Raw genomic sequence first — 24,255 nt, 5'->3', positions numbered from 1 at the left:
TATTTGAAGGACCACTGGAAATAGCCACATTTAAGCTAAAAATATACACTTCAAACCAAAATGGCAGACTTCCTGTGTCTTCAGACATGGCTTATTGAAACTTTTTTTGTGGGTCTACTCATGATAGCCGTACCTTCCAAATTTCATGTTGCTATAAGTACATGGTTTCAGTGGCTGAATTCTCAAAACATGCTCAATGCAAACTACTGTATACTTGCTGACAATATTTGAATGTTGAGGGAGGGTGAAGCTTTAGAGGTGAAACCTAGCAGACGTCTGCAAGACTGTGCCGTGACGCCGACGGCTAACGAGGAAAGTGGCGGTGATTTACTTTGTCTTGGCTGCGCTCCAAACAACCTCTCCCGCCCCTCCTTTTATTCCCGTCTGCACCGCCGCGCAGTCATGAATCCATCCCGCCCGCATTGATTCATATAAGAAATTGGCCGCGACTGAGAGCATCGTTCAGGAGGTGCAAGTAGGGCGAATTACACACACCTCACAAATAAAAAGATCCTGGGCCTCTTCGTCTCTGTCAAGAAAGCTGTAATGCTGTTATGTAGGCGCTAGCTTGCTGTAGCTGGACACGGAATGCTGAGCAGTTCCCTGGCAGAGGTTCTCATCTCCATTTTTCATTTGCAAATTGCGTTGACCGCTTGCCCTTTACCAAAACATACATGCTCGCCACAAAATTGTTTTCATTGTTCGTATGTGTTGCGGAGTTAAAGTAGTGGCTATTTGAGAATTTTTAATTACCATACTATAGTGTCGCATTATGTTAGCATTTGAACTTTTCGTTGGAGCAAATTACACGGTTTGGTTGGTTTCTTTATGTCACAGATTTTTCGGGACATGAAAGTATCACCCGCAAAAAATGGAGGTTCACTGTACATTAGGTTAGTTGAATACCAACGTACAATAACCGGACAATAACGTTTATGAAAACATGTACTATATGTTGGGTTCAATGGAGCCTATAACTTGTCTTCAATTACATTTTCGGATTTGTTGCAGACTGTAAGTCGTCATCGTTTATGAAAATATACATTAACTTCACGAGTTACTTTAAATGATCTTTGATGTTTCCTGAATAAACATGTATGTTATTTTATGTTATTTTTTTTAAACTGACTGATCCGCAATTTCTAAAAACACATGTACATTGCTTGAATCCTCTAAATTGTTGGTTCAGTAATTCAAAGGTTAACTGGTTCAAGACGTTTGCTACAACTTTAAGTTTGACTTTACAGAGGTCTGGTCTCTCACCTACTAAGTACCATGCTAGTTAGTTCATAGCAGTGGCTGATGTAAAAAACAAAAAAAAACAAAAAAACACAAGGACATCTAAACAAAGGATGGAGTAAGTCAGGAAGGGTAGGAAATGAAACAAAAAGGAAAGGGAACGCTAGCAATAGCATGATGACAAGCACTAGCCTTGGAGCAGTTTCGTGTGTCAGGAGGTTCTTCGGAGACTCAGTGTTCAGTGGTGTAGCCGCATTGCCATCTCCCTCACATGGAATCACTCGTACCTGCGGTTCAGCCGAACATTCTGCCAGAGACACTGACTCGGAAGCGAGTCCTGTCTGCGGTGACTCGACTAGGCTGTCGCAGCTTCCAGTTTTGGAAGTCCCACTCGGCCCTTCTGTGTCACTCTCTGTATCTCCCGAGCCATGAGAGAGTTTGTCCACTTCCTCAGCAGGTTTTGGAGTTTGGGGCTGCGGTTGGGTAGTGACAACAGCAGACTTGGGAGGATCCGAAGTTCCGAACATCGAACCAAGTTTCACACCAAAAACCGATGATGGTTCTTCCTTTCCTGGTTGCTTCTCATCCTGGAAAATGCCCACTGAGAGACTTTTAAAACCAGAGAAGAGACTACCCTCTGTCTGTGGGGGCTGAGATGGTTTTGCATCCACAGTTAGAGATGTAGTGGACGAGAAGAAGGATCCGATTGACGATGTTCCTTCAGCAGCGACGGATAAAAAGCCAAATTTAGGTGTAGAAGTATTTAGTATTTCAAAGGCGGTTTTGGTCTCGGGTGTAGGGTCTTGGGCTTCAGGAGGAGGAAGTGACTTTGCCTCGTCAGATACCTCAGAGTGTTCTTCATGCTCTAAATTTTTGGGGGATATGTCAACATCTCGTTCAAGGGTAGGACTTTCATTGTCTTCTTTCTTATCGGTATGTTCCCCTTCCTCTACTGAACCCTTTTCAGGGATGGGGTCTTCTGTGGCATTCACAAGTTCTTCAGTTTTATCAGATGAAGGCTGAAGTTCCTCAGATTTGGTAGCTTCGGCACCCTTGAACATACTGAGAATGTCTCCCGTTAAGGATTCCGGGGAAATGCTACTTGGAAGCCCAAAAATTGAGCTTTTTTGTGGTTGTGTTTTTTGCTGTTGACGAGGAGCAGATGACCCAAAGAGAGAACCAGGTGAGCTTGAGAAGAATCCACCAACAGTTGCCTGTTTACTAGGTGTGCTAGGCGTACTAGAGAACATAGACATGAAGCCTGAAAACGGAGTGGGCTCAGAGGGCTTCTGAGGTCCCGGTGGTCTGGGCCCGGGCATTCTCGGTCCTCCCATCTGTGGGGGGGCTCCCAGTCTTGGAGCTCCCATTCGTTGTCCTTGTGGGACAGATGGTCTACCTGAGATAGGTCTCGCTATGGGCTGTAGTGGAGGTAAATCAGGACCCAATGGTGGAGCCTTAATGTGCACTGTGTCTGAAGGCATGATTTCTGGTGGGTTTATTCTCGGACCTTTATCCTCAACTGTTGTTGAGACCACTGGAGCACAACTATCAGAGGGTTGGTCTGGTCCAAATTGTGGTTCTATTGAAGAGTGTGTCTTAGTTGGTGCCTTTGTAGTTTCTGACGCTTCTAAGGGTGGGAATGGAGTTATTGGTTCTGTAGTGGGTTCCTCTGCTTTAACTATAGTTGCGTCCTCCACCACTGTAACTCCCTCATCAGTAGGGACATCAGATGATTCACTTGTTGGTTTTTCTGCATCTGCAGTTTGTTCTTTCTGATTTGATTGCTCAGTGTGGGGTCTTGGGGTTCCTTCGGGTTCATGTTGTTTTCTTAATTCAGAAATTGGTATGTCTTCAATACCAGGTTGCAAATGCTGCACCGCGGTCATACTGGGCCTGACATCTTCATCATCACAAGTCACAGCTTTAGATTTGTGTGCACTATCTTTCATTTCTAATACTGAAGGGCTTTTAGCTTCTGTTTCCATCTCTGATTCACTAACTTCTTTGTTGCCTTCTCTACTCGATTGGTTGTCTGATTGTTTGTCCAAAAGCACAACTTCTTTCGTATGGTATGTGTCACTTTCTGGTAGACTAATCATTTGTTGTGCATCTGACCCTATAGTGTCATTTTCAGTACACAATGGAATTTTATTAGTTATAATGTCTTCTTCAGCTAACGGAACAGCAATTTCTAAAGTTTGTTTGGTGTCTTGGGTTTCTTCACATTCCTTTTCAGTCGAAAAGTCATCCGGGTGTGAAGGTGGAGGCTGAGGGTCTACATTATCTGTGATCACAGGGGGGGTTACATCTTCATTTGGGCTCGGCTCCTTCTTGAAAAGCTCATTCATTTCTGGAGGTTTTAAGTCTTCATTTGAGCTAGGCTCCATCTTGAGAGGCTCATTCATTTCTGGAGGTTCGATGTCTTCACTTGGACTAGGCTCTATCTTGATAGACCCTTTAATTTCTGTAGGTTTTAAGTCTTCATTTGGGCTGGGCTCCATCTTGCGTGATTCTTTTGTTTCTGGTGGTTTTAAGTCCTCACTCGGGCTCGGCTCCATCTGAAGAGCCTCTTTCTTTTCTTGGGGTTTTACATCTTCACTTGTACTACTAGCCTCCTTCCTAGCAACAGTTGATTCTGGCTCTTTTTTGGACTCCTCCGTGAAAGACATCCCAAACATCCCCACCCCAGTTTTGGTTTTGTTTCCATCAGAGCTCCCTCCAAGAGAGAACACAGAAGAAACTTTGAAACCGCTTTCTGATTCATGTGTCTGATTCTGCTGGTTTTGTCCACCAAACAACGAGAACAGTCCTTTTCCAGGGGGCTCTGAAGCTCTAAGTCCGGTTTGTGCTGTTTGTCCTGTTGCAGACATTCTTGGTCCACTTTGAGCCGGGACAATGGGACCTCCAAGCTTGGATAACAGGCCTGTACCTGGCCTTTCTTTATTGGAAGAACCTTGGAGAATGCCGCCGAATAAAGCAGACCCAGCACTAGATGGAGGAGGACCTCTTGGACTTGGCCCCTGCTGGGGTGCAGATCCACCAAACATGGAAAACAAGGTTTTTCCTGGAGGTTCTTTAGGTGGAGCACCTCTTGGTGGTACACTTCCAGCAGTTTGGCCTCTTGGTCCGGCTGGTGGACAACTACTGGAACCACCAAACATTGATAACAAAGTTTTTCCTTGTGATTCTTGTGTGGTTGAAGAAGGAGACTGTGCTTTAGTTCCAGGGGATGCTGGGATGTTTGACCCACCAAACATGGAAAGCAAACTTTTTGCTTGTGATTCTTCTGGGGTTGAAGAAGGTGATGATCCTTTGGTTCCAGGGAATGCTGGGGTGTTTGACCCACCAAACATTGACAGTAAACCTTTTCCTTGTGGTTCTTGTGAAGTTGAAGAAGGCAACTGTCTCTTGGCTTCAGGGGCCGCTGAGGCGTTTGCCCCACCAAACATTGAGAGTAGTCCTTTTCCTTGTGGTTCGTGTGGGGTTGACTGAGGTATTGGTCCTTTAGTTTCAGGGGATGCCGGGGCATTTAACCCACCAAATATGGAGGATAAACCTTTTCCTTGTGGTTCTTGTGAAGTTGAAGTGGGTGACGGTCGTTTGGATTCAGGAGAAGATGAGACATTGGACCCACCAAACATTGAGAGTAGACCTTTTTCTTGTGGTTCTTTTTGGGTTGGTTGGGGTAATGGTCCTTTGGTTTCGGGGGACACTGGCGCACTTGACCCACCAAACATTGAGAGTAAACCAGTGCCAGCCGTTTCTTTGATAGTTGAACCAGGGAGAATACCTCCAAGTATTGACAGTCCAGGCTGGGAAGTAGTCTCCTCTGGGCTTGCAGTAGATCTACCAAACATGGAAAATAAACTCTTTCCTTGTTGTTCATTGGGCGGTTGATCAAGCTTGACTGCTGGATTATCTTCCGTGGAATCTTCTTTGTCAGAACTGACTTGAGAAGCAGGAAGAGGTTGGACTTTTTCGGAGGGTTTCATATCCGACGATGGTTCTGTAAATTTCCTGAGAGACTCGTCAGGCAATACAATTTCTGAAGGTGTTCTTTTGTCCTCATTTGGAGGTTCTGGACTTTTTTCTGGTTTATGGGCTGATGCTGTCAGGTCACTAGGTGGCTTATCTTCTTCCAGTTGTGCAACTGGTTTCTCAATAAGTGGTTCACAAACGGTATTGCTCTCTGCTTTGAGATTAGTTTCTGAGATGAAGGCTTCCGAGAGGGAATGCTCCCCACCTTGACTCTGGTCATCTGCATTCAAATCATTTATTGTAGTCTCTGGTAACCTCTCAGATAAGCATTGTGTGGTCTCTGTGCTGACACCTGTACCTCCATCATCCAAAGATATATCTTCAATAGCAGGTTCAGAATCCTTCTGACACTCAGAGAGGGTTACAGCAGTTGCAGTTGTACCTTCATCAGTGCTGACTTCTTTGGATTCTTTGGGCTCGTCTTCATTCGACTCGTCTTCTGGTGAACTTGCAGCTGAGACAAATATATGGGGTAGTCTGACATATTGTGTTGGTACACTTGGATCCATCAGTTTATCAACAGGCGACATATCTGTAGAATTAATGCCAATGTAGATCGACCTGGGTTGGCTCATTTTATTCTGCAGTTGGTCACTTCCTGTACTTAGATTAAGGGATTTTGTGTTGGGTTCTTCTGGCATAGCTTCAGATGAATCTTTAGACAATTTAAGTGAGGGATCCACTGTAGTGTCTTTATTGAGGCTGACTTTGGAAGGTGTGGTGTTGTCTGGTTCATTTGATGAAGATTCTAAGCTTGGAAGTCTTGATTTTTGGATTTTTTGGGCTAGCTGAACCGTGACACTGGATGATGATGTCATAGATCCCTGATGGGTCAAGCTACTGGATGTGAAAATATCAACTTTGTGATTTGATTCAGAAAGGAGTGATGGTAGAGTAGGCAAGTCTTTCTGCGACCTTGCAGGTTCAGATAAGGTACTAACTACCGATGGCAGGCTCACATCAGCAGAATGTGCAACATGACCACCTATCTCCATGGTAACCTGAGATTTTCGTTCCACAGGTGTAGACCTGGTTATAGTGGGGTGGTCTGTGACTTCTGCTGTTTTTCCACTGACATGAAGCTGGGAACCTAGACCACTAAACAATGAAACCAAACCCTTGACAGAAGAGGATCCTGAGTTGGGTGAAGGCATCTCTTCCTGTCGTTGTAGTTCCGGTCTACCACCCTGTTCACCTGTTTGGAGATCAGGTCTACAACTTAGTTCCCTTGTTTGCTTTAAAGGTTCTTGTTTTGAGGCCATGGATTGTGAGACAAGTGCTGTAAATCCTGGTGCAAACTGAGTAGGACAGGTAGAGGTTGAAAGTACATTTGGTACATGACTTTGGTGCACAGTTACTGGGTATCGTCTTGAGTCAGGCAGTTTTGATAATTGAGAGGGTGTAATTGTTCCTAAAGGTTGAGTGTCTGCAGAGTTCAATGAATTGTCTAGTCTTTGTTTTTCAGATACTTGAATTTCAACTGACACAGGTGAAGATTGACGATTCAAAGGCAGAGAACTCCTGATAGTTTCTGGAACGTGTTGTTTCTGGATAAAGGATGGCTTTTGAAGACTTCCTGTGACACTTTGCGTGGAGCTTTCCTCTAAGCGACCTACAGTCGGCTGCTGCTTGAGAATTTTGGGTTTCGCAGGAATACTTGGATCTTGTCTTTGCAACATTGTCAAATTTGTCACCAATGGTAGTGAAGTAACTGAAGGGGTCCTGCAGCCTTCAAGATTGATTTGTGTTGTGTTTGAACCTATTTGGTCATGTTTCTTGGCTTCAAAACGTCCTGTACTGGCCTGGTAATATATGCTATTGGAGGATGCGCCGTCTGACATAGCTTGAATATCAGATTTTGGCACAAAGTGAAGTTGTGTTCCAGAAAGGTCAGTCATACCTGGCTGAGAAGTAGTGTGATCATAGGGTGAGTATTTAAAGTTTTGTTGAGGGCTGTGAGCTGTTCTGTACTCCTGTTGATGGTAAAGGCAGCTTTGATAAAAAGCAGGTGAGGAAAGATTGTTTGCCCTCTCAGGTTGACTATCTGTGGTCTTACTTTGAGGATCCACAGTCAGGTCCACTAGACCTTGCAACAACTTCTTCTGTATTTGCCTACCAGTTTGTTCTTTTTCTAAAGATTCTTTCATTGCATTAACATTTGTGAAATTTATTGGCAGTCCATCTTCTGGCTCGGTGTAAATACTGGAGATAAGTGTTGTATTTAGGCTGTCTTTTGCAGAGAAGTCTACGGGTTTGTTTGCTTGCTGGACTTGCTTGTCCATGGAGGACAAAAGCTTATTGTTGGATAGCTGACTGTGGAGGGTTGTGTTAAGTCCAGTCAGATCAATCCTTCTTTGCTGAGATTCATGTCGAGGCATCATATGGTATGTAGATTCTAATTCGACTACAAGTGGAATGCCAACAGAGTCTTTCCTAGCCATTGCTCGTGCACTTGGCTTATTAATGAGTGAAACGGCTTCATGAAGTCCGGATGAGGATTCTGTGGCTTTTATTGGTGTGCTCTCGGCTGGCTTGGGTGACATATCCAGTGGACCTCGCGGGGTGGCAATTACTGAAGTTGGTGCTAGAAGCATAGCTGGTGATACGGCATCTGAATAATTTAACTGAGGTTGGAGGGAAACTGTACTCTGTCGTTCCTGACATTGAATCCAATCACAGGATTCTTGAGAGGGAACATCTTTGATAAGTGCAACGCCGACAGAATTCATTCGAGCCAATTGGCGGTCGGTCGGTTTTCCTTTGGTTAAGGGAATTCCTTTGGTCAGGGCATCGTTCATTCTCATGTCGGGTACCGTTTTCAAGCCTGCTGGTTTTGAAGACATGTCAAGCGCAGCCTTGATGGAATTGGCAGGTGCTGAGGCTTGCTCAGGGGATTGGTCGAAAGAACGTGACAGAGCCCGGTGGTAGGATCTTTGAATGTACTCTCTCCTAGCTGACTGTTTTTGATGGTTTTCATGAGAATCAACAGAGGCAGCATGTCCTGAGACTTCTGTTACTTCTCTATATGACAAGTCAAGAGACTCCTGATGACTCGGACTTGAGTGTTTTCTCTCCTGTCTAACTGGTTTTCTCTTTGTCAGTGCAAGTGCTTCAATGATCAGCTCTGGGTCTTTTGACACAGGTGGAGGTTTTGCCATCTTAGCAGACATGTCTTGTATGACTTTGACTGAGTTTGCCGGCAGAGTGGACTGATTTTCAAGAGACTGATATGAAGTGGATATAAAAGACGCTCTTCTGCTTTTGACTTGAATCTGAAGTGCCAAAGAATCTGTAACTAAGGGCCCACATAGCTGCCTCTGATCGTTAAAAGGGTAATTCGGTTGCTGTTCTCCAATGTGGACTTGCTCTGGAACAGGGCTCGTTTGGGTAGAGGATGATGCAGATGGTATTGATCCCACCTGAGTGAAACATCCCACTTGATTTGTCTCTTGACTTTGCAACTTTGGATGGGCTGTGCTCTTTGCAGACATATCTAGTACAGCTTTGAACAAGTTTGCTGGTGTTGTAATCTCCTGGTTTTCACTAGATGGGTAGTTAGTGGATGTAAACGATGCTCTTTTGTTTTCAACACGAGTCTGCTGTGATGACCAGCCAGTAACTAAGGATACCTGTGGTTGCAGCTGAACATTTAAAGCGCAATTTGTTTTTTGCAGCTGAACATTTAAAGCGCAATTTGTTTGCTGTTCTTCAATGTGGACTTGCTTAGGAACCAGACTCATTTGAAGAGAAGATGGTATGGACTGTATTGAGTCTGGTTTTGCCACATGGATGAAACAATCCACTTGATTTGCCTCTTTCCTGGCAGAAGATGTTGCATTATTGCGTTCATCTGCATGAATAGCAGTACTTTTTGACACAGATGGACTTCGGACATGCATCTGAGGACTGGATGACCTCCCTCCTGGTGTGCAACGTTGATCAGCAGGAGAGTAGGTGACCTGTGAGGGTCCCGAATTAGTTGCAGTATCTGCAAAATGCCACTCCACCTCATTTTCCTCCCTTTGTTTGGTCAGATTGACAGCCATATTTTCAGTCAAGACCACATTTTCCTCTGATTCCTCACATCTTTTCAACTTGTGTTTAGAAAGGTCAACAACCTCCAATCTTTGCTTCAATTTTTCCATTTGGAGATCTTTTTCAGTTGATGGCTTGTTCTTATTGCTTGTGGTGGAGAAATCCAAGACTTTTTCGGCCAGCCGAGGTCCAGACGATAAGCCAATGTAACAGTTCCTGTTGTAAAGTTTGGCTTCATCATTTGCACAGGGATTCAGGATGTGTAACTGCGGTGGTTCTTTGCAGGAATCTTTCAGAATGGGTGATGGAGGATCTGCGGAGGGGATTTTACTGGCATTGTCAACCCCAGAGACTGCAGTCTTGGTGGTTTGTGACGAGTCTCTGGGCTTGTCTACCTGAGATTGCTGCCTTGCTAGTCGAGGTCGCTGCGAAGAAGAAATAGTGGTTGAAGCAGCTGATGCTATTGGTGATGAGGGAACTGAAGGGACCGGAGTAACATTTGGTGCAGGGGGAAGTTTCCTTTGCATGGGTTGAGGTATCTTTGATACTGATGAAGTCTGAGGAAGGGTCGTGGGGACAATTGAGGACAGCTTACCAGGTGAGGCAGCTGTTGACGATGGAAGTGGATGAGATTTTTTCACATCAGGATCAGCTGACTTGGGCAAGTTTGCTCTTGAAACAACAGATTTTGTTTTTTGTTGAGATTGGTCAACAAGTGCATCATCCACATGTCCAATCCTAATTTCAGGGATTTGGTGATGTTTCTTGGGAGATATTGGCTTATAGGACTTTGGAGAAGGTGGAGTTGGGGATGTTGGCACGTCTTTCACCCCTTGATTTATCCAATATGGTCCTCTGTGAACCACTTTACATGAGTTTACTGTCAGATCAGCAGCTTTCAATGGTGACTCGCAGTGGCTGTGAATGTTTTCTGCTGCTCCCACCGTGATCTTTTTCAGTTTATACACTGTGAAGTCCACGGGGGCTTCTAACTGTGAGGACAGGGACTCCTGAAACATCTGAGAGAAACTTTCCAAGTTCATGTTCATGATTTTTTCGCCTTTATATAGGGCTGAGGTGAGATCCTCCGGAGCATCCGGGAGCCCCGATCTGGTGTGCAGTTGTTCTGGAAACCAAGGGGCTTTTTCTTCCAGGCAGAGGGGGATTTTAAATCCACACAAGGTTACTTTTTCCTTTTCTTTCTGAGTCAGAATGTTTGCAATGTTTTCTGTAATGTTACTGAGTGTCTGTAGGTCTTCCGGTGCGGCACAAGCATAAAGGTGTCTACCAGCTCTGTCGGTTAAAAGAGAATAAATAAAGTCTCCATTGGTGTACACGTAATATCCGCAGTCTCCAGCTTCTGCTGGCCACCAGAGCCCTTGATCCAGCAGGGATAGCCATTGGTGGTACCATTCTGAGTCCTCAAAAAACATGTCATCATCACGGAGCACTGAGCCCCCAGCTGATCTGCTTAAATCAATGGCGCCTCGAGTTAGATCCACCGGACCTTTTTTGGTGGCAAGTTGTTTCAAAAACTCTGTAGCCGACTTCAAACTAAAGTCATCGACAGTCACATCTTTTAAAGCTGCTGCATTTTCCGATGCATAGTTGAACTCGGTAAGGGACTGACATCGGTTAAGTCTGGTCTTTGACTTTTCGCTAGACAGATTTAAACCACTGCCCTGTGTGATCCAGGGTTGGCACTTCCTGCCAAGTTCATCCAAGTGGTCGCAGCTAGTCCAGGGCATCTTGTTCCTGCAGGTCATGTCAAACAAAACTAGGTCTTCATCCGGTTCCAAGAAACGATTTCTGCTCTCAAAAAATTGGGCGGCAGGATCTTTCCACGGATGTGATGGAACATTAAAATGACTAATATCCATTTCTTTAGGACTAAGCCGTGCGTGACTCTGCCACTGGGGCACTCTGCCTACAGCAGTCGAAGGTGCTTGGCATTCCTGGTAGACTTCATGAGCCTGAGTGGCAAGAGCCTCGGCAAGTGCGTAGTCATTGAGCTGCTGCCACAGAAGCGCTTCAATAAGACACTGGTGCTCATAAAGCTCTGGCAGAATCACGCCATGCTCTGTGAAGTTGTACAAAAGGTCTTTGTAGCCGTACTCTCCTGCCGTCCCGTACAAGAGACGCTGAATTTCCTCAAGGTAACTCTGGGTAGGGGACACCGTGGGAACTTTCAAAACCTGTGGCGGAATTTCTTCTGGGGGTTTGAGACCCAATGAAACTGTAACTGAAGAAGATGTGTCTGCTGCTGTATTTGAAGCCGTATCATCCTTAGAATTGGGCAACAAAAGATTAAGTAGGCCTTTTTCTGGTTCCTTTTCCTGAGCAGAAGCGCTCTTATCACTGGGAGCTGTTTTAAAAATGCTTGACAACAGACCAGGAGATGTGTTACTTGCACTGGATGGTTTTGTTTCGCCCTTTATAAGGATGGAGGTTTTTGAGGATGACTCCTCTGTGGCACTGAACAGACCTGAGAGGAAGCCCTTTTGATCTTTTGAATCCTTCTCTCCCACCATATCAGGTTCGGAATGCGTTTCCACTGGTTTTGTTCTCTGAATCTGCGGTCGTCCTTGTCCCGCACGCGGTTGTTGCTGTTGCTTAATTGTTTTACGGTTTGCTTGGTCAGCTGCAGACGATGTTTGTTCCACATTAACGGAAATTTTGTTGAGCAGGCCAGAAAATATCCCACCTGATTCAGATGGGGCTGGACTTTGGCCAGGTTTACCACCCTCAGTTTTGGGTACCTGGTGTTCCTGAGGTGTGCTCTCACCAGATGCAAGCTTCAGAAAACCTGAGAGTAAACCTCCACCTTGACTGGAATGATCAGTTGCGGCAGTTTGAGGGCTTTTTTTCAACGGTTGCTGCTGTGCAGACGGTGTTTGACTTAATAGCCCAGAAAGGAATCCTCCCTGGTTACCAGATGGCCCTGCATTTTGCTGAGATTCAGTAGTGTTTGATTTACCGCCCTGTTGAAGGCCCCCATGCGGGGTCGTTTTTTGTGGTGTGTTATCGGTGGTTAATTTACTGAACAGCCCTGACAACAATCCTCCCTGTTGTGGCTCAGCCACAGGGGCAGCAGGTTGTTGGGGTATTTGGCTTTGCCTTCGCAGTGGCTGCCTGTTGGAAGGACTCACAGGTGGTTGCTGCTGCTGCTGCTGCTGCTGCTGCTGCTGCTGCTGGATTTGGGTAGGAGGACTTGATGAAAAGAGTCCAGACAAGAAACCACCTTGTTGATTAGGAGGTTGCTGGATTGTCTTAGGCCCTGTTGTTTGTGTTTTTTGCTGATCTTGTTGACAACCTGGCGACGCAACAGTCGGCGGGGTTCCCACATCTGCAATTTTGCTAAAAAATCCAGTGAGCATCCCTGCGGGACTACTTGGGTTCTGTTGTGGGGGGATTTGGTTTTGCCTGTGTAAGTTCGGTCTGATGCCCGTCTGCTGAGATGGTTGCCGTCCTGGTGTACCACTTGTTTGCTGGTTCTGTGAATTTTCGGGGGCCGGGTCCTGGCTCCCGATTCCAAAGAGGCCAGAGAGGAAGCCACCTTGCTGAGGGGTCGCTGACTGTGGCTGAGATGCGGCAGATGTAGGTTCTACAATCTTGTTAAAAAGCCCAGACAATAAATTGCCTGACTGTTGATTGGCTGACCGTGCACCTTCGGTTGTCGAAGTCCCTTTCAGTGGCTGTGATGTTGTCAGTGTGGTTTTTGGTGGTAGTTTTTGTTGATGATCTGAGGTAACCACTACTTGCTGGTCCAGCTTATCAGGGGGAGAACTTTCCAATGAATCAGATTTGATTTCTCCTGATGGAACCAGTGACTGAGGTGTCTCTTGAGGTAAGTTTTGTTCATTTTCAGTCATTTTAGTAATTTCATTTGCGCTATCTGTTTTGACCTCCTGACTAGGTTGAGTAACAGAGTCTGTGGCTTTTTTTAAGAGCCCAGACAACAGTCCACCAATTGGGGGTTGCGCACCTGCAGCTTGTCCTTGACCAGGTACTTGGCCAGATTGGCTTTGTGGCCCTTTTGCCGGTGGCTGATTTATAGGGGCCGACATGTTGTCAGAGGCAAATTTTAAGAATCCAGATAAGAGTCCTGCTGATGGTTGAGCCGTAGGGTTCTGTGTTTGAGCTGCAGGTGGAGACGGTGAGGAAAATATCCCTGAAAAGAGTCCTTCTTGTTGAGGCTGACTGTTCCCTCCTTGGCTTTGTTTAGACTCCTCGGTAGGGCCAAGTTTCAACAACCCAGACAAAAACCCTTGAGGCTGTGGAGTTTCTGATAGTGATTCTGGTTGATCCTTAGTTTGGACATCAGCCTGACTTTGCAGATTGTTGGCTGACAATGTTTCTAACCTGCCAGCAGCTTCCTCTGATTGCTCAGTGTGCGGTTCCGTTAGGCCACTAGGTTTAGTGAGTGTCACACTGGGTGTCACTGGAGCCTTTGCGGGTTCCATAGCCGGTTCACTTTGAGTCACTTTGAACAGGTTTGAAAACCAGCCTGTTTCAGTGTTTCCTTTTGGGGTGCTTTCAAGTAGTGCCGCGCGGATCGGTGAGGGCGTTCTCGCGGGACTTGGCGATGGACTCCTTGGCTGCACACTGGTGTCCTCCCCAGTGGCAAACTTAAGAAACCCAGAGAGAACCCCTCCCTCGGGTTTTGCTTGGCTTGCGATGGGAGGCTCTTCAGAGGAGAAGAATGGGATCTTGAGTTTGCCGCTTAAAAATGATTCCTCTGTCGGTTTGGGACTTGTTGTGGAGCTTTCAGGAGGATTTGTAGATATCAAACTGGAGAGAGATTTTCTAAAAGGACTGAACAAGCCTGTATGTTCTGGGGTGGTTTCAGGTTTTGGTTCTGGTAGTAAGGGAGTTCTTTGCTGTATATCCGCTAATTCACCAGATGATTCTGTCTCTGGGAGAAGCTCTACTGATCCACTTCCTGTGTCTGGAAAGAGCTCAACGGATCCACTCTCAGAATTTGGTCTCGATTGTGCTTGTGAAATATTGTTAGGACTTGAGACTGGGGTTGCAGGGTCATTGCTGGTGGCTGATGTACTTTGTTGTTCTGATGCTTGAGGGGAAGGCTCTCTAGATGGGGATGGTTCTCTTGAGGGTGGTGTGCCGGAAAACAGCCTCATAGGACTAAGCCTACCCAGCACAGATTCAAAACCAGAAGTGGTCTGGTTATCACCTTGTACCTCTATACTAGTAGAGGTCTGGCTAGCTTCAGGTTGCCGAGTGGATTCTGATGATTGGAAAGGCATCAGCGACTGCAGGGAAAACCTTTTCTCAGTGGGAGGCTCTTGGGAGGCGGGGGGAACGATGGCCACAGGGGGGGACGTTCCGCCGCTTTTGGGGATGAAAGAAAGTAACTTGGAGATGCCAGACTCAGCCTGGGGGAACACTTTGGAGGGCGGTGGGTCTGTGGACATCACCCCAGATGTTTCTGTGGCTTCGGGGCTGCTTTTTGGGACCATGGACAGTAATTTGAAGATACCGGAGTCAGCAGCGGGAGTCTTGGGATGCTCTGAAGCCTCTGCTTCAGTGGTGGTTTTGGATCCTGTAATTGTACTGAACAATGACGTCATGACGTTTTTAACACCCGCTTTGTCCTCAGCTTTAGTGTCCTCGGTTTTGACGTCCTCGGCTTTGACGTCCTCACTTTTACTGTCCTCAGGCAGCACAACTGGCAGGGATGGCAGTTTTCGCCTCACTGGTTTCTGCTGCGACTCATAGCTGTTGAGTTCCTCCTCTTTCACGGCCAAGTATTGTGAAACAGAGTCAACCAAGCACTTGAGTTCATCCATCGGGTCAATGTAGTCCTCACAGGTCTCATCCTCGGGCAACAAGCTGGGGTCTGGGCCCATTCCAGACACTCCAAGGTGAGGTGCATACCTACTAGGGTATTGGTACGACTCATATTCGTATGTGACATCCGCCTCGGTGAACATCAGGTCCTCAAGTTCCTCATCCGATCCGAAGGATTGCATTTCATCGGAACCCACAGATCCAAATTCGCTCCTGATCCTGGCCGCTTCTCTGGCCGCCTCCTCCTCACGGAACGCCGCGTAGCTGTCCTCCAACGCAGTCTTGGCCCACAGCCTAGTCTTGAAGAGTAGACCTTTGCGGTCCACATGCTGCTGGAGGCGTTTGATTGACGGGATGATGTCAATCTCAGGAGGGGAGGACTCATCCTCAAAGCTTCCGGCTTCCCGGTAAACCAAGCGGACGTCCCCAGTGCCGCAACCTGGTGGCCGGCGGTGCGCCTTACGGTCTTCGGGGGAGAGAGCATCGCACTCCACTGTCTGGTAGAACCTACTTCTCCTGGACTCATGTGGTGTTGGCGCATCTGTGAGGCGATAGATGATGCTCTTGTCCTCGTCTTCCCACATCTTCTGCTCCTGGTCCAAGTAGTCACCCAGGACTCCCGAGTCGGGCACTTTGTACTTGCCTTCCCAGTCCTCTACGCCCATGCCTGAGTCCACTGGGACTATTCTTACGCTGCGCCTGCTGCTTGACCGCCTGGGCGCGAATGCAAAGGAAAAGAAAAAGTGCAACAGCAATGAAAGATGACACAAAGAAAAGAAAAAGTGTTAACATGGAAGACAGAAAAGAAAGCACCAAATGAGAAACAAAAAAACAGTCACAGCAGTTCGTGTTTACCTGGAACTCCGCAGGTTTGTCTGGTCCATCTCGAAGCTGTGCACCGAGTCCGAGTCCCGCAAGAGCTGCTGGTGCTGGACCCGGCCCCCGATTGGGTACTGGTGGGCCGATGAGTTGGACTGTGAGGCGTTGTGGTAGCGCGGAGGCGGCACTCGGATGCCCGCTTCGCTGTCATGGTCATCCATTGCACTGTCATGGTCGTCTAAAGCTGCGACAAACACAACAAGGGACACAACACTTTTGAAAAAAGGTCACAATCACTGTCACTTTCTTCCTTTAGAATAATTTTTTTTTTTTTTTTTAAAGACGTGTTTTTTTGTTTTGTCTGATAAAGTTTGTATGCATTGCTAAATCAGCCCAACAAATTCTGAGTAAGGATGCGGACTACTTGAGAAACATGTAAGTAAATTTAGAGCAATGCTTCTCTCTGGTGGTGAAAATGTGTATTGCAACTCACAAACGTAACCATGCTTTGAACCACTAATTTGAATCTCTTGAAGCCAAGCTGGAAGTGAATTAAATGAAATCCTAACCCTTGTTTAAAACATAAACCCTGGTTTGAATCCCTAATTTGAATTCTCTGTACGTACTTTGCTGGTCAGTCCATCCAAAATAAGTCCAGTTGCCTGGTGGCCAGCAAGCAGGAAAACCACAAGAACAAGAAAGGTCACTAAGGACGATGATGATGACCAAGAAGATATGATGATGATGATGATGATGATGATGATGATGATGGTGAAGATACTTTTCCTTTGGCTGTTTTTGCAACATGTTCTCCAAAAACGGAGCAAGAGAAGAATATCCAGTGGAAGTTCATTTTGTGCATTCATCCTATGTAGATGGTGCTGAACTTTCTTTTCACATGATCATGACCAAACCTTATTTCAAACCTCAACGCTACCTTAATGACCTAATTAAGCCCTAATTTCAAACTCTAGCCCTTCTTTCAAATCTTAACCTAGTTTCGAAACCCTAACTTAAAGCCATAACCCGTATTTAATTAAAACCCCAATCTTAGCTTGAAACCCTCACCATAAAGCCCTCATTTGAAAGCCAAAGCAGGCTTCAAACCCTAATCTTAATTAAAGTCAAAATAATCATCAGACCCCAACATCAACATGTAAACAATGTATGCATAATTGTTGATGTTTCTACTAAATTGACACTCACGTAAGCATGAATTGCACTGGATCACATGAGGAGGTGTACCTAATGAAGTGGCCGGTGAGCGTGCATGAATTCTGAATTATGAATGTGGAAATTGGCTACTCACAGCACTGCGACGGCACAGACGCCAACCGTCCTCTGTGAATGGTGTCGTCATGTGGCGCAAACTGACAGACACAAAAAGTCAGAATTCATATTCATGCTTCAGTACGGTGATCATGTACGTAACTGTAAAGAGCATTGTCGACCTGCAGGTGTCAGCAGAATGCACAAAAGGAAAAGTCAACTCACGTCCTGCTCGTCAATGTTCATGTTGTTAATGCGATCCAGTTTGCGAGTCCAATATTGAGCTTCGTCCTCTGGGATGTCTGCAACACAAAACCCAACAACAAATATGAACATTATCTACATTATAATGAATAATATAATGAAACAAGTCCATACCGTATGCCTCTTCATGTACTGTACAAATACTGTATGCAAAAACAACTGACCTGATTACTCCTACTGACACTTTTCCAAGCTGAATTTGTTTGAAAACCACACATTAAAAACTAACCCTTGCTAAATACCCTAAATTTGAAACCCCAACCCTGACTTGAAACCCTAATTGGCCTAAAGTTTTGAAGCCCTAATTCAAACCTTATCCTGGTTGAAAACCTAACCTGCAGGCTTGAAACCCTGACTTTAGCTCTAAGCCCTAATTTAAACCCCTAAATATGAGACAAAACCATCATTCAAACCCCAACATTGGCTTTGACACGAATCCTGTTTTGAAAACAGCCTTTGTTTGGCAACGCTGTCCCTAAGCCCTAATTTGAAATCGTAAACCTTGCTTGAAATTGTAACTTGAAGACCTAACCCAGGTTTGGAACCCAAATTTCAAACCCTAATTTGTTACCTCACTTTGAAGCAGTAACCCTTGCTTAAAAACTCCAACTTGGAAACACTACCCTAATTTGAAACCTTGTCTCGAAGTCCTGATTTGAAACCCTACACCTGGCTTAAACACGAACTGGAAACCCAACTCTTTGTTTGAACACTCAACCCAACTTTGTCTAGAAACCCTAATTTTTACACCAAACCTGCCTTCAAACCTAAATTTAAAGCCCCAACCCAGACTTTAGACCCTGAACCAAAATACTAGCTTAATTTTTCCCCCCCCTGTGGCAGACAGTTGAAATGGTTCTTTAAGTACGTCAGGATGTCGAGCACTGTGTTAGCGTAACTGACCAAAAGGCATCTCGAAGCGTGCGTCCAGCAGCACTTGGTGCGAAGTTGGCTTGGTGGTACCGAAGATCTCGTCTTCCCTCATCAGAACCTCCGAGTCCAGACAAGTCCATTCTCCAGGACCCTCCTAGAACACATCCAACACATTGGACGACTGTGTGTGTGTACGTGAGTGTGCATGTTTGTGTTGTTACCTCATTGGACTGTCGAATGGTGTCAAGTGGTAGGAGAGCCGTGCCTATCAAAGTGTCCCATATTAAACCCTTGTTCCATAGTTCTGCCACCAGGCCGGAATCCTGATGACTGATTTCACTACACAACAAACACAAAAATTAATACGGCGTTACCTCCACATATAAAACAAAAGGGTTCATGATAAAATTCTCATTGAATGTTTCAATGGGAAAATACCTTATTTATGAGGCTTTAATTCATGAAAAATTACTGACTGACTGAATAAGCAAAACAATATCATCTTTAACTTACTCACTCCAAGCCATTTTTACTGAAGCAACCCCTTTTACTGGATTTTGACTGATTTTGCAAGGTCCACAGAATATTGTGTTCTATAACTATCAAAACATGGAACCTACCAAAAGAAAGATTCATCTCTTTTATCAGAAAAAAGTACATTTCTATCTGTTTCCGTTTTGCAGCAATTAGCATTAGAATATAGCTAAGTTTACTTATTATTCACAAATCTGTTTAGAATTGTGGGGAAAGAGCTTGTTTTCAAAATGGCCCTGGTTGATCTCTTATACTCTGCTGCCACCTGCTCGTCGCTTTTGTAATTACAACCATTGCTTCTCCGTTCTCTGAAGTTGAGAATCTGCATCAAAGCCTTCTGTATGCTTATGCTCTAGCATAAAATAATAAAATAAATAAATATATATATATATATATATATATATATATATATATATATATATATATATATATATATATATATATATATATATATATATATATATATATATATATATAAACCTTATAAATAAATCTTTGGGACATTTAAAACATTTAAAATAGAACGTATTTATACCTTTTTGGGACCAAATGAGTTAATGGCAAGGCATTAATTTTTTTTTTGTGAAACAAGCACGTTGCATCATTTTTGTCATAAAAAAGTATCGTTTTGTGGAAGAGATGCATCAGTTTTATCCCAAAATAAAACTTTTTATTCATTTGTGTTCAATTTGGGTGCCCAAAATACAATTTGAATGTTTGAAGACAGATGTGCAGCATCCAGGCTGTCTCCTCCTTATTTGCATATTCATGATGTTCACGCCGTCTAACTTTGGTTGTCAGTCATCACGGCTGGTGTGTGTGCGCGCGCACACATTTCCTTGCCTTTTTTTTTTTTGTGCCGTCATGTTTGATTGACGCATGTCATTTGGAGGGGGGCCACTCACAAAAACAGCCCCCGCTGCCAACCCGCCGCTAATGAGACAAGGGGCGCTAATTAGCATGTTAGCACCATTCAGCCACGGGGGTTTCTCGGCGTCTCGCTTCGTCAACTTCAATAGGAATTTGTCTGAATGCGATTCCCCCCAAAAAAAAATCAAAATGAGCTTCTGCTCCCCGTTTAGCATTTAGCATCTACTCACAACATGAAGTCTTGCTCCCAGCACGGCTGGTTGCCGCGTACCGCGATGGTCGTACTCTTCACATTTTGAACTTTTAGTGTCACGTAGGCGTTGAATTTATCTGTAAAGACAAAATAAATTGCAAAAAACACTTTTTAGAAAATGAACACATGGCCCAGGCTGGGCTGGAATTGTACTGCTCGAGTTCCAACTAGAATGAGGAGATCATTTTTGTTTTTGTCTTTTAAGCAAGTTCCCCTAGTTTATAGTTGTTGTTAGGTAAATAAACGCAGGCTTTTTGCCAAACACACAAAAGAACATGAGCTACTTTTCTGGGAAATTTGCTTAAGTTAGTTAAGTAAGACTTGCAATTATAACGAATTGGACACTAAACATGGCTATTCGAAAGTTAATTCTGCATTTTGTTCATGCAAAATTTGTGCTAACAATTGATGAGCAGCTCCCTGCTGAGTCACAAGTCTCCTGCTCGAGTGTTGACTAAACGTATGAGATCATATCAGATGATTTAGTTTCTACTTTGTGTACACTGCAATTAATCATGCATCTCAAGGGAGTAGAATTCTACTACTCGAGCGCTCACTGGAACTAGGAGAAGAGACATTCTCCCTGTCGTGTTTTCACTGCACTGAATTCTTGTAACATAAATGTTGAAGGTTAGTGACTGGCGCGTGAAAGAGTTCATGGCGAATCTCATCCATCATTCACTTAGCGATTCACACAATCGTGACACATGGTGTTCATTTTTTCCCCCGTTTATTTGTTTTGCCAATATTCACTTTCCTTCAATGAGCAGCAGGGCGTTTCCCAGCATGCAGTAGACCTCTCTCTGGGGGGGGCAGCGTGCGTCATTTATAATTAAGAGTCGACCACTTATGAAAATAAATAAGTTATATTTCGGTCACACATGGACGTGTGCAGCGCGGCCCGCCGAGATGACATTTAGTCGACGCTCGGTGGGTAGCGAATGCTCTATTACCAGTGATGGGAGCATTGGGAATGGGGGAGAAAATCTTTAGATGAATTCATATTGACTGGATCTAAATGAGTCCTTTAGTGCAAAACGAAATGGCCAAAATGAACCGACAATGTTTGCTTAAAAACAAAATACATTATTTTGTTTTTTGGCTTCTTGAGACTTTTTGGTCATCATAGAACAAATGTCATGTTAGAACACTTAGGGGGCTGAATTTTCAAAACATTGAAAGGATCCCTCCAAATTATGACAAAAATCCGACCCAAAAGTGGCTGCTTCAACCCAAATCTGTACTTTTACTCTGTTTTCAGATATGGCTTTTCATACTTTTTGGGGGTCTACTCATGATAGACAGGCCTAACAAATAATAATGTTCCTAAGTCCAACCCACTTTGTGGGCTTAATTTTCAAAACATCCAAAGGACCACTGAAAATGATACAATCTACACTATAATGGAATCTTAAAAGCAAAATGAACGACCACCTGTGAATTTTTGAATGGGTTCTTGCGACTTTTGTGGGTCTACTCATTGACATAGTTGCCAGAGTTCATGTAGTTAATTTCAACTGCCTTTGGAGGCTGAAGAAATAAATACATAAAAAAAAAACTCAAAATTGGCCGACTTCCTGTCTTTTTAAACATGGCTTCTTCAGGCAGTCCACTTGTGATAACCATATTTACCAAATTTCACGTTGCCAAGTGAAACTGTTTTTAATAACCCCCCCCCCTCCCAAAAATACAAAATAAATACAAAGGAGCCCAGAAATGACCAAATTCACACTAAAATGGCTGCTTTACACCAGTGTGGCTGACTTCCTGTGTCTTTTTGAACATGGTTCATTGAGACATTTTTGTGGGTCTACTCATGATAGATAAGTTTACCAAATCTCATATTCCTAAGTGAAACTGGCTTCGGGGGCTGAATTTTCAAAAAACACTCTTTGAGGAGTTCAACTTTGAAGGACAAATGACAAAATTGATGCTAAAATGGCCACTAAGTTCAGACCAAAATGGTTGACTTCCTGTATCTTTTCGGGCATGGCGGCTTGAGTTTTTTATTTTTTTATTTTTTTTAATTTTTTTTTTTAGGTCTGCTCATGAAAGTCTGCCAAATGGGTCTTCCAAATTTCATTTCACTCCGTGAAACCGGCTTCAGGAAAGTTCCAGAAAACTACGCCTCAAGTTAGAGTTCAAGTGTCATTGTAAAACTCAGCTGAGAGGGCATGCAAAGAATTCAATGTCCACATCGGACACAGGCAAAATCAAAATGATTGCCAGACTAATTTAGGGAGTGACACATTTTCCAGGCCAATCATCTCCAGGGACATCCCATCCCGCCTCTGGGATTTGAGCGTCCGCTCCCCCCCGGGGCGACCAAACATATCGCTTATTAGCAAAAAATCAGATCAAGTTTTCTAAAGTGGAACAGCAGACTGGGACGCCTCTTTTTCTTCTGTCATGTCTGACCTAACTGCAAAACATTTTGCGCGAGGGGACATAAGAACCAATACTCAAGTCTCTAAAGGACAATTCCCAATTCTACATGAGTACCAACAAGAACTGGCTAGAAGAGTTCTACAGAAATATAAAAATAATGGAGAAAACAATCAACAAAAATGACTCTTAATTTCTTATGTTGCCAAGACGCATCAGCAAACGTCTACCAGAAATTGTAATTTTCCCACAATTCTTTCCACAATTTTCTGGAAACGTTTGAAACAAACCACCTTGAGTCACTTGCCAAATTAAAACCCTTGGTTAAGGCCTGCAGATCTGGTGACGTTATGGTTAGACAAAGCTTATCAGAATTCGACTCTTACCAATTTTGTCAGATCATGTGAAACTGGATCAGCGTTGGCTATGTACAACTGTGGTTAAATGTTCTATTGCTGTCTTAAAGACTCATCGTCCTGGGTCACGATGCTACTGCCCGAGTACCGACTTGAACTATAAAAGATCCTGGTTCTCTTCCTGCAAAGAAAGATGAAAGCTGAAACAAACATGAAGAGCTCTCACCTGGAGGCCCGTGAAGTTTGGCTTTCTTCACTGTGGAGAAAAACAAAAACAAATGTTAATATCACGTTACTTTTAAAATGTTGTCAAACAAACATGATCATTGTGAGACCAAACCTGTGGCTTTCGAACTAACGGCATGTTCATGCAGCGCAAATGTCAAATGACATTTAACGTGGAAAAAAGTTAATTGGCAATTAACGCTATAGTGATTATCTCACTGAGGTTTCCATGTAAATCCACTTGGACATTTATTCAATCATGGTCGAAAAGTGAAGAACATGCCGAAAAACCACATGTCAGGTTTACCTGTTTGACATCTATTAAACACGACACAAAAAACACTCAGTTCAAGGCTCACGAGGAGAGAGGAGAGGAACTGACTGATACAATTCACTACTGCACTCTGAAAAAAAATCCCCTCCTCACCCTTTCTTTTTATTTGGTTTCCACACCCCTAGTTACATAGGTGTTCCAACTCCAATAATGCAAATGCAAAACATCGTTGGAACACAGTGTACTTGTGTGTCTATGTGTGTGCATGTGAGTGGAAGATTGCTGAGTACATGTGTGGTCAAGTTGGCAATCATTTCTTAACAGAAAAAAGGGCGGCCTCAGCAGACTGCCTCTAACCATTCTGCTGCATTAGATGTTCTGGTTCTTGAGCTTCTTGAGTCATCTTCTGTTAAGATAACATATAGCTAGCACATGTGAATGTAAGTGTGGAGCAGAGCAAAGCAAGCAATGGTGTAAAAATGTGTCTTGTATGTCAGGTTGTTTACAATTCTTCCCTAGCCCAAATGACGTGTTACACTCGTACTTCTCGTTGGCACGCAACCATTAGCTGCATCTGATCTAATGTAATTTACGAATTGTAATATAAGCCTTAGTATTTCTTTATGTAGTGCACATTATTATTATTATTTGGGCCCTGAGTAGCCTGGTGATAGGTAGTGAGCAGTGGGTTTTGCAGTAGGAAGGATGGACAAATTGGTCGCTAGTTGTGTTAATTTTGTCAACAAAAACTAAAGAAAATAATTTCGTCAACGTACATTTTTCACCGGACTAAAACTAGACGAGACTAGACTTAAACCCTCATTAACTAACAATAACTAGGACTAAATCAATATGCATTTTCGTCGACTAATGAAGATGAGACAAAAACGTCCTTCACTAAATAAAAACTGGACTAAAATATATGGACATTTCAGTTCATGAACAAAAACAAGACAAAAATTATATGATTTTGTAAAATCTTGTCTCTGTTAATCTGTCACCGTGACATT

General features: G+C 44.1%; 1 protein-coding gene across 1 annotated transcript in view; it reads right to left on the bottom strand.

Annotated features, from left to right (window-relative positions):
• The window catches only part of LOC144019770 (uncharacterized), an 83,620-nt gene that overhangs the window by 53,639 nt on the left and 5,726 nt on the right, over nt 1-24,255 (bottom strand). The window contains exons 2-10 of the mRNA XM_077523030.1: nt 22,973-23,002; nt 19,983-20,082; nt 18,570-18,687; nt 18,379-18,502; nt 17,437-17,513; nt 17,252-17,312; nt 16,569-16,604; nt 15,979-16,186; nt 1,432-15,837 (exon numbers count right to left, since the gene is read on the bottom strand). Coding sequence (XP_077379156.1) covers nt 1,432-15,837; nt 15,979-16,186; nt 16,569-16,604; nt 17,252-17,312; nt 17,437-17,513; nt 18,379-18,502; nt 18,570-18,687; nt 19,983-20,082; nt 22,973-23,002 — 15,160 coding nt within the window. The remainder of the gene's footprint in view (nt 1-1,431; nt 15,838-15,978; nt 16,187-16,568; nt 16,605-17,251; nt 17,313-17,436; nt 17,514-18,378; nt 18,503-18,569; nt 18,688-19,982; nt 20,083-22,972; nt 23,003-24,255) is intronic.

This window comes from Festucalex cinctus, chromosome 5 (genome assembly GCF_051991245.1).
Source record: "Festucalex cinctus isolate MCC-2025b chromosome 5, RoL_Fcin_1.0, whole genome shotgun sequence".
In the NCBI taxonomy this organism is placed as follows: Eukaryota; Metazoa; Chordata; class Actinopteri; order Syngnathiformes; family Syngnathidae; genus Festucalex; species Festucalex cinctus.
This window is presented reverse-complemented; position numbering and strand designations above follow the sequence as displayed.